Source organism: Culicoides brevitarsis, chromosome 1, assembly GCF_036172545.1.
Source record: "Culicoides brevitarsis isolate CSIRO-B50_1 chromosome 1, AGI_CSIRO_Cbre_v1, whole genome shotgun sequence".
Taxonomy (NCBI): domain Eukaryota; kingdom Metazoa; phylum Arthropoda; class Insecta; order Diptera; family Ceratopogonidae; genus Culicoides; species Culicoides brevitarsis.
This window is the reverse complement of record NC_087085.1, coordinates 4387618-4399728: the sequence shown is the minus strand read 5'-3', so window position 1 is coordinate 4399728 and position 12111 is coordinate 4387618. Positions and strand designations below refer to the sequence as shown.

The following is a 12111-nucleotide window of genomic DNA, read 5'->3' as shown; positions in this document are numbered from 1 at the left end:
TCGAGCAATTCTTCAACTTTGACAACGGGTTTGCCCTCCGTTGAGATGTCAGAAAGAGAATTTGTGCGACTTGCGGGACTCGAACGACTTTCCGAGTTCAGATTTTGCAGTGAACCAGCTCTTGTGAGATTTCCTCGAAAGTTTCCAATCTTCGTCGTGGATGTTTTCTTCTCTACATGCTTTTTTGGGGGCTGAAACTCCTTCGGAAGTGCTCGGATGCGTGAAAAAGCCTCATTTATCTCCTTTCGCGAGTAGGTTTTTGTGTCGGAAACATCAAATGACGGCGAAAACTGCGAAGAATTTTTACTTTTGTCGGGATTTTCGTCGTTCACAAAGTTTCGCAGCTTCTCAAGTTTCTCCGTGAAGGTCGATGTGAGGACTTTCGACTCGATTTTGCTGTTTTCCAATGCCAAATTTACATTTTGCAGGTTTTTAATGACATTTTTCGAGACAATTTCGTGTAAATCGCCCATTTTTTAACGAATCGCGGGTGTCACAGTGACGGAGATGTCATAAGGGGCACGTCACGAGCCTCCAAAATGTCACGAGCCTCCGAAATGTCATTGAATTAGCAAATTTTCAGTCTTGAGAGTGAGCTCAATGTGTGCTCGTTCGTTTTTTTAGCATTTTTCTCGTAAATTACGCGTGAAAACGTCCCAAAACTAATGAAAAATCGAAAAGTGCACGCTGTAAATATCCATTTGAGTTATTAGTTATCGCGTGAATGCGAATGACGCTGAGAAATTGTGAAAATTTTGCGATCGAAATTGTGTGACTGAAAAAAATCTCTCTTCCTACAAAAGAAAAAAAGTTATTTTTTTATTTTAACTCTTGTGTTGGAACAATTTTTTTCTTCTTTTCGTTGGGGGGACGATTGAGCGAGTGCTTGGAACCTATTTATTTTTGATTCTTTTTTTGTGGAAGAGGACGCCTGAACCATCAACTATCTGCCTGAATTGTCTGACTGAATTTCCGAACGAAAAAAAAAATAATCCAAGAAAAACACAAATTTGAGCGAGTGAAAAAATCAGGTACATCAAAAAAAAAATTGAATGCAAGTGTTTTTCGTTTTTTTTTTCTCATTTCATTTAAAAATCGGCATCTAATCATTTTTTCGTGTGCATTTTTTTATTTTTTTACACAAAAATATTGACTAACCGAGCGAAGTTTTCAAAAACTAACGAAACGGGGCCTCCATCTTGACCTGCTTATTTTATGTTGATTTAGTTAAAAATACTGCATTTCACACCCGGCTTGACATTTTTGCCTAAAAAAGTCGAATTTTTATTTTTTTCTGGATTTTCTTCAGAAAAAGAAAAAAATTTCAATAAAAAATTTTTTTTTGGTTTGGATGGCTTTCATTTTTTAAAAATTGCTTGAAAGGAGAATTCGCGTGCCTGAGCTTGAGCTGGAAGAAGGAATGAACGTGCCCTGCCTTTTTTTAATTTTTCATTTTTTTTCCTGAGTTTCTTCCAAAAAAAAGTGTTACGTGTTTTTTAATCAATAAATTAAATTTTTTGTGCAGCTGAAAAATGAGCTCTGTCGAATACGTGCCCGTGGCTGAAGACGAAGGCGATGAACCCATAGAGTTGCCATGCGAAGACGACGGAACGCTGTTGTTGTCGACGTTGCAGGGACAATATCCGGGAGCGACGGGACTGAAATATCGCAATCCCGAAAATAAGGCAATTCGTGGCGTGCGATTGAGTGAGGGGAGATTGCATCCGCCAACGAGTGAAGGATGGACAACTACGAGTACTGTTTTTATTGCGGTGTTTCCGAAAGGTAAGATTTTTTTTGTTTATTTTTGAGAATAAAGAATATTTTATTTTTTTCATAGATTTAGCGAAAAAAAATTATTTTAATTAAAAAAGATTTTTTTTTAATTTTTTTAATTTTAATATTTATTTTTAAAGTTAAAAAATTTATTATTTCAAAAAAAAAAAAAAAAAAATAAAATTAATTTTAAATAAAAAAAAAAAAAAAAAAAAATTTGAATTACATTATTTATAAAAATTGAAATTAAATTTCAAAATAAAATAGAAATTTTGCAAAAAAAAAAATAAGACATTTATTTAATAAAAAATTAAAAAGCAGAAAAATAAATAAAAATTAATGCAAAATAAAATTTAAAAATCGAAAAGTCATAATTAAACATACATTTATTAAAAAAATTAAAATAAAAATTTAATAAATTTTGTAAAAAAAATAATGAAAATTTGAAAAATTTAAAGAAAATTACAATAAAAAAAAATAATACAAAAATTCGAAAAAAACACTCAGAAAATTTTTAAAAAATTTAATTAATTTATTAAAAAGTAAAATAAAATTAATTAATTAAATTAATTTCACAAACAAAAAAAAAATAAAATCTAAATATAAAAGAAATTAGAAAAAAATTCTATAAAATTTTAATTAAAAAAATATAAATATTTGAAATTTTTAAAATTCTTCAAAATTCTTTTAAAATTTAATATTTCAAAAAAAAAAAAAAATTAAATAATTTTTTTGAAAACTAAAAATAATAATAATTAAATAATTTTTTTGAAATTAAAAATGAAAATCAATTCCTAAATAAAAAAAATATTTTGAAAATTTTTTTTTTTTGAAAAAAATATTTAAATTTAAAAAAAATTAAAAAAAAATTCCTAAAGAAAACAAAAATTAATTAAATATTCTTACAAAATTTAAAAATTCAAATTTTGAAAAAAAAAATTAAATTAAATATTTTCAAATTCATATTTTGAAACAAAATTTTTATTTTATTTTTTTTTTAATTTTTTTAAAAATATTTTTGAACAAAAATTTCAAATAAAACATTAAAAAAAAATAAATTTAACTGATTTTATAAAAAAAATAATTTATTTTCTTAATTTTTTTAGAAAACAAGAGAAAAAGTGACGACAGTTTGGAAAATACAACCGCCAAGACAAAGCGCATGGAAACGAAGCTCAAATGCACAGACTTGATTGTTCTCGGGCTCCCATGGAAAACAACGGAACAATCGTTACGCGAATATTTCGAGTCTTTCGGCGAAGTCTTGATGGCTCAAGTGAAAAAAGATACAAAATCCGGGCAATCCAAGGGTTTCGGCTTCATTCGTTTCGCCTCGCACGAAGCCCAAATTCGCGTTCTCGCGCAACGTCACATGATCGAAGGTCGTTGGTGCGAAGTAAAGATCCCCAACTCGAAAGAGGGCATGATCCAACAAGTGCCATGCAAAGTTTTCGTCGGTCGATGCACCGAAGACTTGACTGCCGACGACTTGAAGGAATATTTCAGCAAATTTGGCGAAGTAACGGACGTTTTTATCCCGCGCCCCTTCCGTGCATTTAGTTTTGTGACATTTTTGGATCCGGAAGTTGCGCAAAGTTTGTGCGGCGAAGATCACATCATCAAGGGCGTTTCGGTGCACGTTTCGAATGCGGCGCCCAAGAACGAGAGCAATCGCAATCAGCAACCAAATAACATGAATGGCGGCGGAAATATGCCCGGCGGAGGTCATATGGGCAATATGCGTGATGGCGGAAGAGGTCCGAGAGGAAATCAAGCGAATCAAGGTCCAAGTAGCGGGGGGATGAATCATCAAGGGTACGATCGCATGAATAGTTATGGCGGCGATCAAGGCGGATATGGGAATAATGGCGGGCAGGGAAGCAAGGGGAACGGATGGAGCAATCAAAATAATCGCAATAATTTGGATATGCCGAATTTGCAGGCGCTCGGAATTGGTCCGCAAGGCCCGAATAACAGCAATCAGGGACAAAATATGAATAATCCGCTCGGATTGAATCTCAATGCGCTTCCATTGAATCCGGCAATTGTTGCGGCGGCACTCAATCAATGGGGACTCATTGGCGGAGGCAACATGCAAAATACGCCGGATCAGAGTTTCAGCAATAATTCGGGACCTCCGGGACCAAATCCCGCACAAAATTCGAATGGAGGCGGATTTATGAATTGGATGGGCGCAGGCACGAATGCGGGAGCAGGCAATACGAACAACTCGGGCGGAGATCATCCACAGCCTCCAATTAAGGTATGAAATTTTTCTTTATTTATTTGAAAATTCTTCGAAAATTATATTAAAATTTTAAAAATAAATTTTCAAAAATTTTAAGAAAAAATTGATTGAAAAATAAAAAGAAATAAAATAAGTCTAAAAATTCTAAAATATTAAATTTTAAAAAAATTTTTGAGCAAAAAAAAAATAATTATTTAACAAAAAATTATTTTTTTATTTAATTTAATTTAATTTTTTTATACTTAATATTTTTTAATTATTTAATTTTTTTTTCGCTTTTTTTTACCTATTTAAAAATATTTTTTTTTTGAGATAGAAAATTTAAAAAATATAATTTTTAATATTTTGAAATAAATAAAAAATTAAAAATATTTTTTAAGGAATTTTTTTTTTAAATTAAATTGAAATTATTTGCATTTTTAATAATTTTTAAAATTTTCAAAAATTATAAAATAAATTTTTTTATAATTTTTAGATAAATTTTTTTTCAAATAAATTTTTCTTCAAAAATTTTTAAAATTTATTTAAAAATTCAAAAATAATTAATTAATTTTTTTTTAAATATTTTTTTCAGGGCGGAAGTCAACCATGGGGAAAATAAACAAACAAAAAAATCGCCGATCCAGCACAACTCAATGCAAAAAAATATTAAATTTTATTTTATAAAGTAGTTAAAAAATGGAAAGAAGCGAGAAAAACTTATGATATAACATAACAACCAAAACAAAAACAAAAAATTATGCGACTAAACTCATAATAATATAATAAAAAAAATAATTGTTTTGTGGATTGAATGAATGAAAAAACTAACACTTAGATTTAAGACAAAAAAAAAGTTCGAAAATGTTTTATTTGACCGAAATTCTTGTTTTTATTTTTTAATTATACAAAAAAAAAATGTGTGTCCATTCTTTTTGTCTTTTGTTTGAAAAAAAAAATTACTTGAAATATATTTATATTATGTTTGATTTATAGTGAAAAATTGTTAACAAAAAGAACAAAACATGCTCAAGAAGTTGTTGTTACTATGCGTAAATCTGATTTAAATGTTACAAAAAAAAAGTCTTCTCATGCTAAGAAAAAAATAAAAAAATCATAACTAAGTGGTGTGAAAATGCTTTTTTTATGCAAGTCACTTATGACCGAAGAAAAATGGAAAATTTTGTGAAAAATAAATATATATGCGTAAAAATACAAAAAAAAACTTGTTTTCTTTATGAAATTTTCTTCTTACCCTTTTTTTAGAAAATTATTCGCTTTGCTTTAAAAAATGTTCTAAAATTCATCTCTACGGAAAAATTAAAAAAAAAACCTTGAAATTAAATTTTTCTTAATTAAAAAATTAATTAAATAATTATTTTTAAATTAAAAAAAAATAATATTTTTCAAAAAAAGTAATTTTTTGTAAAAAAAAAAAAAATAAAAAAAAAAATATTTTAAATAATTTTTTAGCTCTAAAATATTGAAAATTATTTTTTTTTTTATTTTTTTCTCAAAAATTTTTTTAAACTTTTTATTAAATTTTGATAAATTTATCAAAATAAAGTTTTAGATCAAAAATAAATAATGAAAATTAAAAAAAAAAATGAAAATTTTTGGAAAATTTTAACAAAATGTAAGATTGTGAAAAAAATCATCAAAAATTTAAAAATCTAAAAATTTAAATTTATAGAATTTTTTCTGAAAATTTAAAAAAAATCTAAGATGAAAGATGAAAAATGTGTGAGAAAAAATAATAAAAAAAATAATTATTTACAAAAACACAAAAAAAAAAATATCTGAAAAAAAAAATTAAAAAGTTTTTTTTATCATTTTTAATTTTTATTTAATCGATATATTTAATTAATTTTATCATTACAGTTCACTAAGTAATAATCAAAGGTAAGAACATATTTTTCCTTTTTTTTAAACAAAAATCTTGGATGTTAAAATTGATTGTTTTTTTTACATTTCCGCTCTGTTTTTGTTCGAATTTGAATTTTATTATTGGAAGTTCTTCAAAAAAATCAACAAAAAATAAAACTAAAGAAAAAAAAATAATAATTAAATAAAAGTTGAAATTTAAGATGATGAAAGGTGCTGATGATGAGGAAATGATTTTTGATGAGAAATATATTTTTAGGACATCTCTTCGTTTCTCAAATGTGGAGTCGCACGCTACTGCCTGAAAAGTTGATGAAAGACAAGAAGGTAAATTTCGTTCAAATATAATTTTTCATGTATTTTTCAGTTTTTTTTTTGTTTGTTTGTGTATTTACAACAAAATTTTAAGCTTTTTTTTTGTTGGCTTTACGAAAAATACTTTGTCCACGACTTACCCGATGCTTTGCCGCTCTTCGATGATTTCGAAGGCTTTTTACGAACTTCATGCCCGCTGGATGCTTCACGTGAATCGCCTACCATTACGCAATCGCCATCTGTTTCGTTGGATGCTGTTTTTATTGCTTTCTTCAAGTTAACAATCTGGGGGGAAAATTAAAAAAAATTAATTAATTTAATTTTTTAAATTTTTTAATTAATATTTTTTTAAATTATTTTTTTTAATTAAATTTTTCTATTTTAATTTTTTTTTTTTTAAATAAATTCAAATTTTTAAAATAAATTAAAAATATTTTTGTTAAAAATATTGTCATTTTAAAAAAAAATTTTCAAAATAATTTTTTTTAAAAATTTTTTTTTTGTTTAAAAAATTTTCAATAAAAAATTATTAAAAATATTTTAATTAAAATTTTTTTTTAAAAAATTTTTTTAATTTTTTAAACAAATTTTGAAATAATAAAATTAAATAAAAAAAAATTAAAAATAATTTAAAAAAAATATTTTAATTAAAATTAAAATTTACCTAATTAAAAATTTAAAAAATTTTTTTGGAATTTTTTTAATTAATTTAAAATAAATTTTTTTCAAATTTTTTTAAATTTTTTTTAAAATAAATTTTGTAAAAAAAAAAATAAATAAAAATTAATTTTAACTTGAGTTTTTTAATTTTTTTTAAATCTTGAATTTTTTAATATTTTATTTAAAAACGATATTTTTTTTTTTATCTTTTTAAAAACTGAAACATTAAGTTAATTAATAATATTAAAAAATAAATTAAAAAATAAATTAAAAAAATTAAAAAAAAAAAAAAATTAAATTAAATAATTTTAAAAAAAAAAATTTTAAATTAAAAAAAAAATTTTTTAAATTTAAAAATAATTTTAAATTTTTTGAAAAATTTTAAAATTATTAAAATTTAAATTTAAAATTCTTCATAAAATTTTTCAAATAAAAAATTATAAAAATAAATTTTACCTCTTTATCGACAGCATCTTTATGTTTAATGCGTTTCTGCTTTTCAGAATTGGCTCGACGGATCTGTTCCTCAATGCATGCCAAGACAGTTTCACACGAATCGCACCATTCTTGCAATGTGTTGCAAATTTGACTGACGTCTCCTGGCTGAATATCACGCCCAATCGCGTTATCCACTTCCAACTGTTTGTTTTTTTGGTCTAATTTCCCATGGATTATGTCTAAAAATGACAATTTAAAAGAAATTTTAGCCAAAAATGAAGAAAAAAATACTTTACCAGCATAAATTGCTTCGATAATTAAGTCCTCTAAGTCCCTAACGTGTTTAATATCTAATTCGTCGAGCAAACTACTGTACGGGATGCATTTGCATTTGATTGCCATCGAGACAATGGTTAGATGTTGTAGTTTCTTCTTCATCACAGGTGTCAGGTCCAATAAATTGTCCTTTTGTTGCAAGTACTGACGATACGTGCCATAGGCGAATACGTTGAGCGTGTGATACGACTTGGCATGTTCACTTTTTTCCAACTAAAAAATGAAAAAATTAAAGAAAAATTTCGAAAAAATGAAATTTTTTGGGATTTCTCACCGCTTGCACATTCGGCATATGCAACAATTCCCCGAAAACATGCACGCCCGTCGCTTCCAACGCCTGCCGGATGACATCGACAGTCTGTTCGGCGGTTGTGGCTTTTCGCATTAGCTGCACATAGTGCTCCGACAGCAGACTGTTTGGGTTTTGTGTGACAAAGTTTTGACTATTGCCCGATGCCGGACAAGATGAAGTCGCTACGGCGGAAGATGATGATGTGATATTGACATCGGAGGCGGTGCCGTCGTCGTTTTTCATTGTTGCAACCGTTGAAGGCAAGGAACACGTGTGGGAGGTTACGTTTGACGCTGCAAAAGGCTCTGCGAACGGATAATTGATCGATTTTTACCACAATTTAAAGCAAAAAAATTTTTTGTCTCGCGGTTGACGTTTCAAATTTTGACGTCTAAAGTGTTCCCTTGAACCAAAACTTGAGTTTTTTATTCAGAAGAAGACCGTAAAACAGCAAAGCGTGTGCAAAATCACAACAAATCGACAAAATTTTGGATTTTTCATCAAAATTTCGTGAAAATCCATAAAAAAAATTTAAATTTTTGACGAAAATTCAAAAAACTAACCTCAAAAAATCCAAATTTATTCCAAAAATCACAAATTTTAAGGTAAAAACTGTAATTTTTCAATAAATTTCCGGCTTTCAACTTCAAACTTCGCATTTTTTCGTAGCTAAACGATGGCTGGAGTGTTATTCGAGGACATTTTCAACGTCAAAGACATGGATCCCGAAGGAAAAAAATTCGATCGTTGCTCGCGTCTCCATTGCGAATCCGAATCCTTCAAAATGGACTTGATTCTCGACATCAATTCATGGGTCTATCCCATGGAACTGGGCGACAAATTCCGTCTTGTACTCGCAACAACGCTCCATGAAGACGGAACGCCCGCTTCGCAGGAATACAATGCGGCGGAAATTGAAGGATCGCGTGCCGACAACTTTGAGTACGTGATGTTCGGGAAAGTTTATCGACTCGAGGGCGACGACAGTGAAGCTTCGAGCAGATTATCGGCTTACGTTTCGTTCGGCGGACTGCTGATGCGATTACAGGGCGACGCAAATAACTTGCACGGATTCGAAGTTGACCAACAAATGTACTTGTTAATGAAGAAATTGGCGTTTTAAAATAAAAAAAAAATTTAATTTTTTAAGGCAAAAGCTGTTTATTGCAAGCATTCATTTTGTCGTTGTAGGTCGAGAGCATCAGGAAAATGTTGAGGTACATGTAGAAAAGGGCAACGATGAAAGCGATTGCGAAGGAAAGGCAACTGAAAATTTGTTGGAATTTAATGTGAGGGGAGGAAAATGAAAAATTTACCATTTTTTGGAGAAATTTTGTAAAGGTTCTTCATTGAAATAATCCATTTTTGGATGAAAAGTTGTTCAAAAGTGTTGAAAATTCATTTTTTGTCTCTGAAATTTCGCAAAAAAAAATTTTTGATATAAAAATCTCAAAAAATTTTATTTTTTTTGATGAAATTTCATATTTGGAGATTAAAAACTTTGCCTACTTTATGAAAAAAATACAAAAATTCATTGAAATAATTTTTGATAAAACTAAAATTTTAATAGAAAATTTTCAAAATATTAATTTTAAGACCTTTTTCTGAAAAATTCTTCAATAATTTCAAAAATTTCTCTAAAATTTTTTTTTTTTTGAAAAAAAAAAATTAAACAAAATGAAAATTTTCATAAAATTCAAAAATTTCTTCACAATCTGATTTTAAATGTTTAGAAACCGAAATTTTTTATTTTTTTATTGTTCGAAAAAAATTTTTTTTTCTTTAAAAAATATTTTCGAGCAATTTCATAAAAAAATGATTTCCTTGAAAGTTAAAAAAAATTTAAAATTTTAATATGTTAAAAAAATTTCAAAGATTTGCATGAAAATTCAAATTATGGCTCAAATATGTATAAAAATTTATTTTTTCATTCATTATTTTTAAATTCATTTATTTTTAAATTCAAAAAAAAAAATTTTTAAATTTAAAAAAAAAATTGTGCGTGAAAGTCGATTTTTTGCTTAAAGATGTTTAAAAATTCCTTTCCTTTAAAATTAAAAATTTTCTCTCAAAATTCATAAAAATAAAAAAATAATAATTTTTAAATATTTTAGAAAAAAATAATTTTTTAGCTCGAAAATGATTAAAAAAATTTTCTCTCAAAAAATAAATCTGAATATTTTAGAAACAAAAAGTAATTTTGCATGAAAACTCGATTTTTAGCTCGAAGTTGCTTAAAAAATTTTTTTCTCTAAAATTAAAAATTTTCTTTCAAAAATTGTAAAAAAAAAATAATTTTTAGATATTTCAGAAAAAAAGCAAAAAATTTTCAAAAATTCAAAAAAGATGTCTAAAAATTATTTTTATTTTCTATAATTAAAAAAAAAAATCTCTAAAAAATTAAAAAATATTTTTTTTATCAAAAATACGGAATTCCTCTTTTTTTATTGGGAACAAACGTTAAAGTTACAACAATTCTATTTAAATTTCGAAAAAATCTTAATTAAGCGAGAGCATGTCGTTCAGTCGAGTTTTGATTTTCAATGAAAACTTTGCTCAAAATCTCGTATGCTTCGTCATCCGGTGAGGTTTCGTCCTTTTTGTAACTAAAAAATATTTAAGGTCAAAATCTTTCAAATTTTCATTAAAAAAAACCTTCTTACCCGAGTTTATCGTAAAATCGACAGGCATCTGGATTGTTCTTCAAAACAGTTAATACCAATTTTTCCATCTTAAAATGCTCCGCGATGCATTCGAGGGCTTTCATCATGAACGCTCCGAGACCTTTTCTCTGATATTCGCTTTCGACTTGCAATTCATAGCTAAAAAAATCGTAATTTTAGGAAAATTTAATGAAATTTCATGAAAATCTTACCAATACAAGACACTTGAGCCGTAATCCAAGTCAAACCGGAACATCGCATAAGCTACATTTTTCTTCGTCGCTTTGTCTGTGGCAATTAAATACCTTGCCCAATTCTTGTTCAAATCATTTTGTTTAATTTTGGGCTGCCATCCCTCCTTGCAGTTCTTAAAATAATTTCCGACATTCTTTTCCGCCAATTTAAAGGCCCATTTTGTGACTTTTGAGTCTAATTCGGATTTCAGCTTGCATTGAATCGTGAAATGCGTGTCATTGTGTTGGAATTCTGCGAATTTGGTGCCTTCGGAAGTCTCTTTCAGGGGATTTGACGAACGTTGGGCCTTCTCGATGTACCGTTGTTGCATACTGACGTCGTCGTATTTCATGTGAGACATTTTTTCGGAGGTTTTTGAGATTTTTGGTTTTGAATAAATTAAAAAAATGCTTTTTGTTTTGAAATTTCAATCACATTTACGAGTTTTTGTAATGTTTTGTCAAAAAATCTGAAAATAAATTAATTTTTAATGAGAAATTTGATTGAGTTTTATTTAAAAACTTACGATTTTCCATAAAATTTTAATAATTTCGGGTCTTTTTGGGTTTTGAGGCTTGATTTGGGCGCAAAATGAGCTCTGTATGAATGAGACGAATGAAATTGATAAGTTGACAATTCAAGTACAGGGAGTTTCATTTAATTTTAGAGTTAAGTAAAATAAATTTAAAGCTATTTGACAAAAAATTATCGACATTTTTCTTTATTTTTGAATAATTTTTAATAATTTAAAAAAAATCTTACTCAAAATAATTTTTTTTTGCAAAAATATCAAATATTGGTATAAAAATAGCAAAAAATGCAACTTTTGCATGATGGGGAGAAAAATGATGAAATTTAGAGTATAATTTTTCTTTAATTATTTTTTTAAACAATTTTTTATTTAATTTAAATAAAAATTTATTCATTATTTTACTTAAATTTTAGTTAATAAAAATAAAATCATTTTTATTTTAAATAAATCAATTCAAAAAAAAAAAATCCTTTAAAAAAAATATTAAAATATTTTATAAAATTTTATCCTTTTACTAAAATTATTTAAATAATTTTAATTAATTTAAATTTTCAATTTTTTTTTTGAAATTAAAAAAAAAATTTAAAATTTTTTTTATTAATTAATTATTTAAAATTTTAATTTTTATTTGTTTTTTTTTTTAATTTAATTTAATTATTTTTTGAAAATTATTTAAAAAAAAAAAATTAATAAAAAATTAAAAAAAAAATTTTTTTTTTACAAATGAAACGCTCTGTACGTGGATTTATCTATT

At 26.7% G+C, this 12111-nt stretch overlaps 4 protein-coding genes across 5 annotated transcripts; 2 read left to right on the top strand and 2 right to left on the bottom strand.

The window, feature by feature from the left end:
* Positions 1 to 591: 591 nt before the first annotated feature.
* Positions 592 to 4972, top strand: LOC134836783 (TAR DNA-binding protein 43-like). Of its 2 annotated transcripts, none has more exons than XM_063852001.1 (4): positions 592 to 689; positions 1526 to 1785; positions 2883 to 4039; positions 4599 to 4972. In XM_063852001.1, the coding sequence occupies exons 2-4, from the start codon at positions 1533 to 1535 to the stop codon at positions 4623 to 4625; spliced, it is 1437 nt and encodes a 478-aa protein (XP_063708071.1). In that variant the 5' UTR covers positions 592 to 689; positions 1526 to 1532; the 3' UTR covers positions 4626 to 4972. The 2 variants fall into 2 exon arrangements, with proteins under 2 accessions (XP_063708071.1, XP_063708070.1); XM_063852000.1 differs by having other exon boundaries at positions 602 to 1031.
* Positions 4973 to 5888: 916 nt separating this feature from the next.
* Positions 5889 to 8307, bottom strand: LOC134838313 (COP9 signalosome complex subunit 7). The gene is made up of 5 exons (XM_063853816.1): positions 7911 to 8307; positions 7597 to 7849; positions 7319 to 7539; positions 6343 to 6487; positions 5889 to 6188 (listed from the first exon to the last, which is right to left on the bottom strand). The coding sequence occupies exons 1-5, from the start codon at positions 8169 to 8171 to the stop codon at positions 6163 to 6165; spliced, it is 906 nt and encodes a 301-aa protein (XP_063709886.1). The 5' UTR covers positions 8172 to 8307; the 3' UTR covers positions 5889 to 6162.
* A 46-nt stretch (positions 8308 to 8353) lies between these two features.
* On the top strand, positions 8354 to 9094 carry LOC134838314 (DNA-directed RNA polymerases I, II, and III subunit RPABC3). The gene is made up of 2 exons (XM_063853817.1): positions 8354 to 8533; positions 8598 to 9094. Exon 2 carries the CDS (start codon positions 8605 to 8607, stop codon positions 9049 to 9051), a length of 447 nt encoding a protein of 148 aa, XP_063709887.1. The 5' UTR covers positions 8354 to 8533; positions 8598 to 8604; the 3' UTR covers positions 9052 to 9094.
* A 1266-nt stretch (positions 9095 to 10360) lies between these two features.
* LOC134838178 (N-alpha-acetyltransferase 40) lies at positions 10361 to 11432 on the bottom strand. Its single transcript, XM_063853653.1, has 4 exons — positions 11352 to 11432; positions 10804 to 11294; positions 10592 to 10750; positions 10361 to 10534 (listed from the first exon to the last, which is right to left on the bottom strand). The coding sequence occupies exons 2-4, from the start codon at positions 11184 to 11186 to the stop codon at positions 10432 to 10434; spliced, it is 645 nt and encodes a 214-aa protein (XP_063709723.1). The 5' UTR covers positions 11187 to 11294; positions 11352 to 11432; the 3' UTR covers positions 10361 to 10431.
* Between the last annotated feature and the right edge of the window lie 679 nt (positions 11433 to 12111).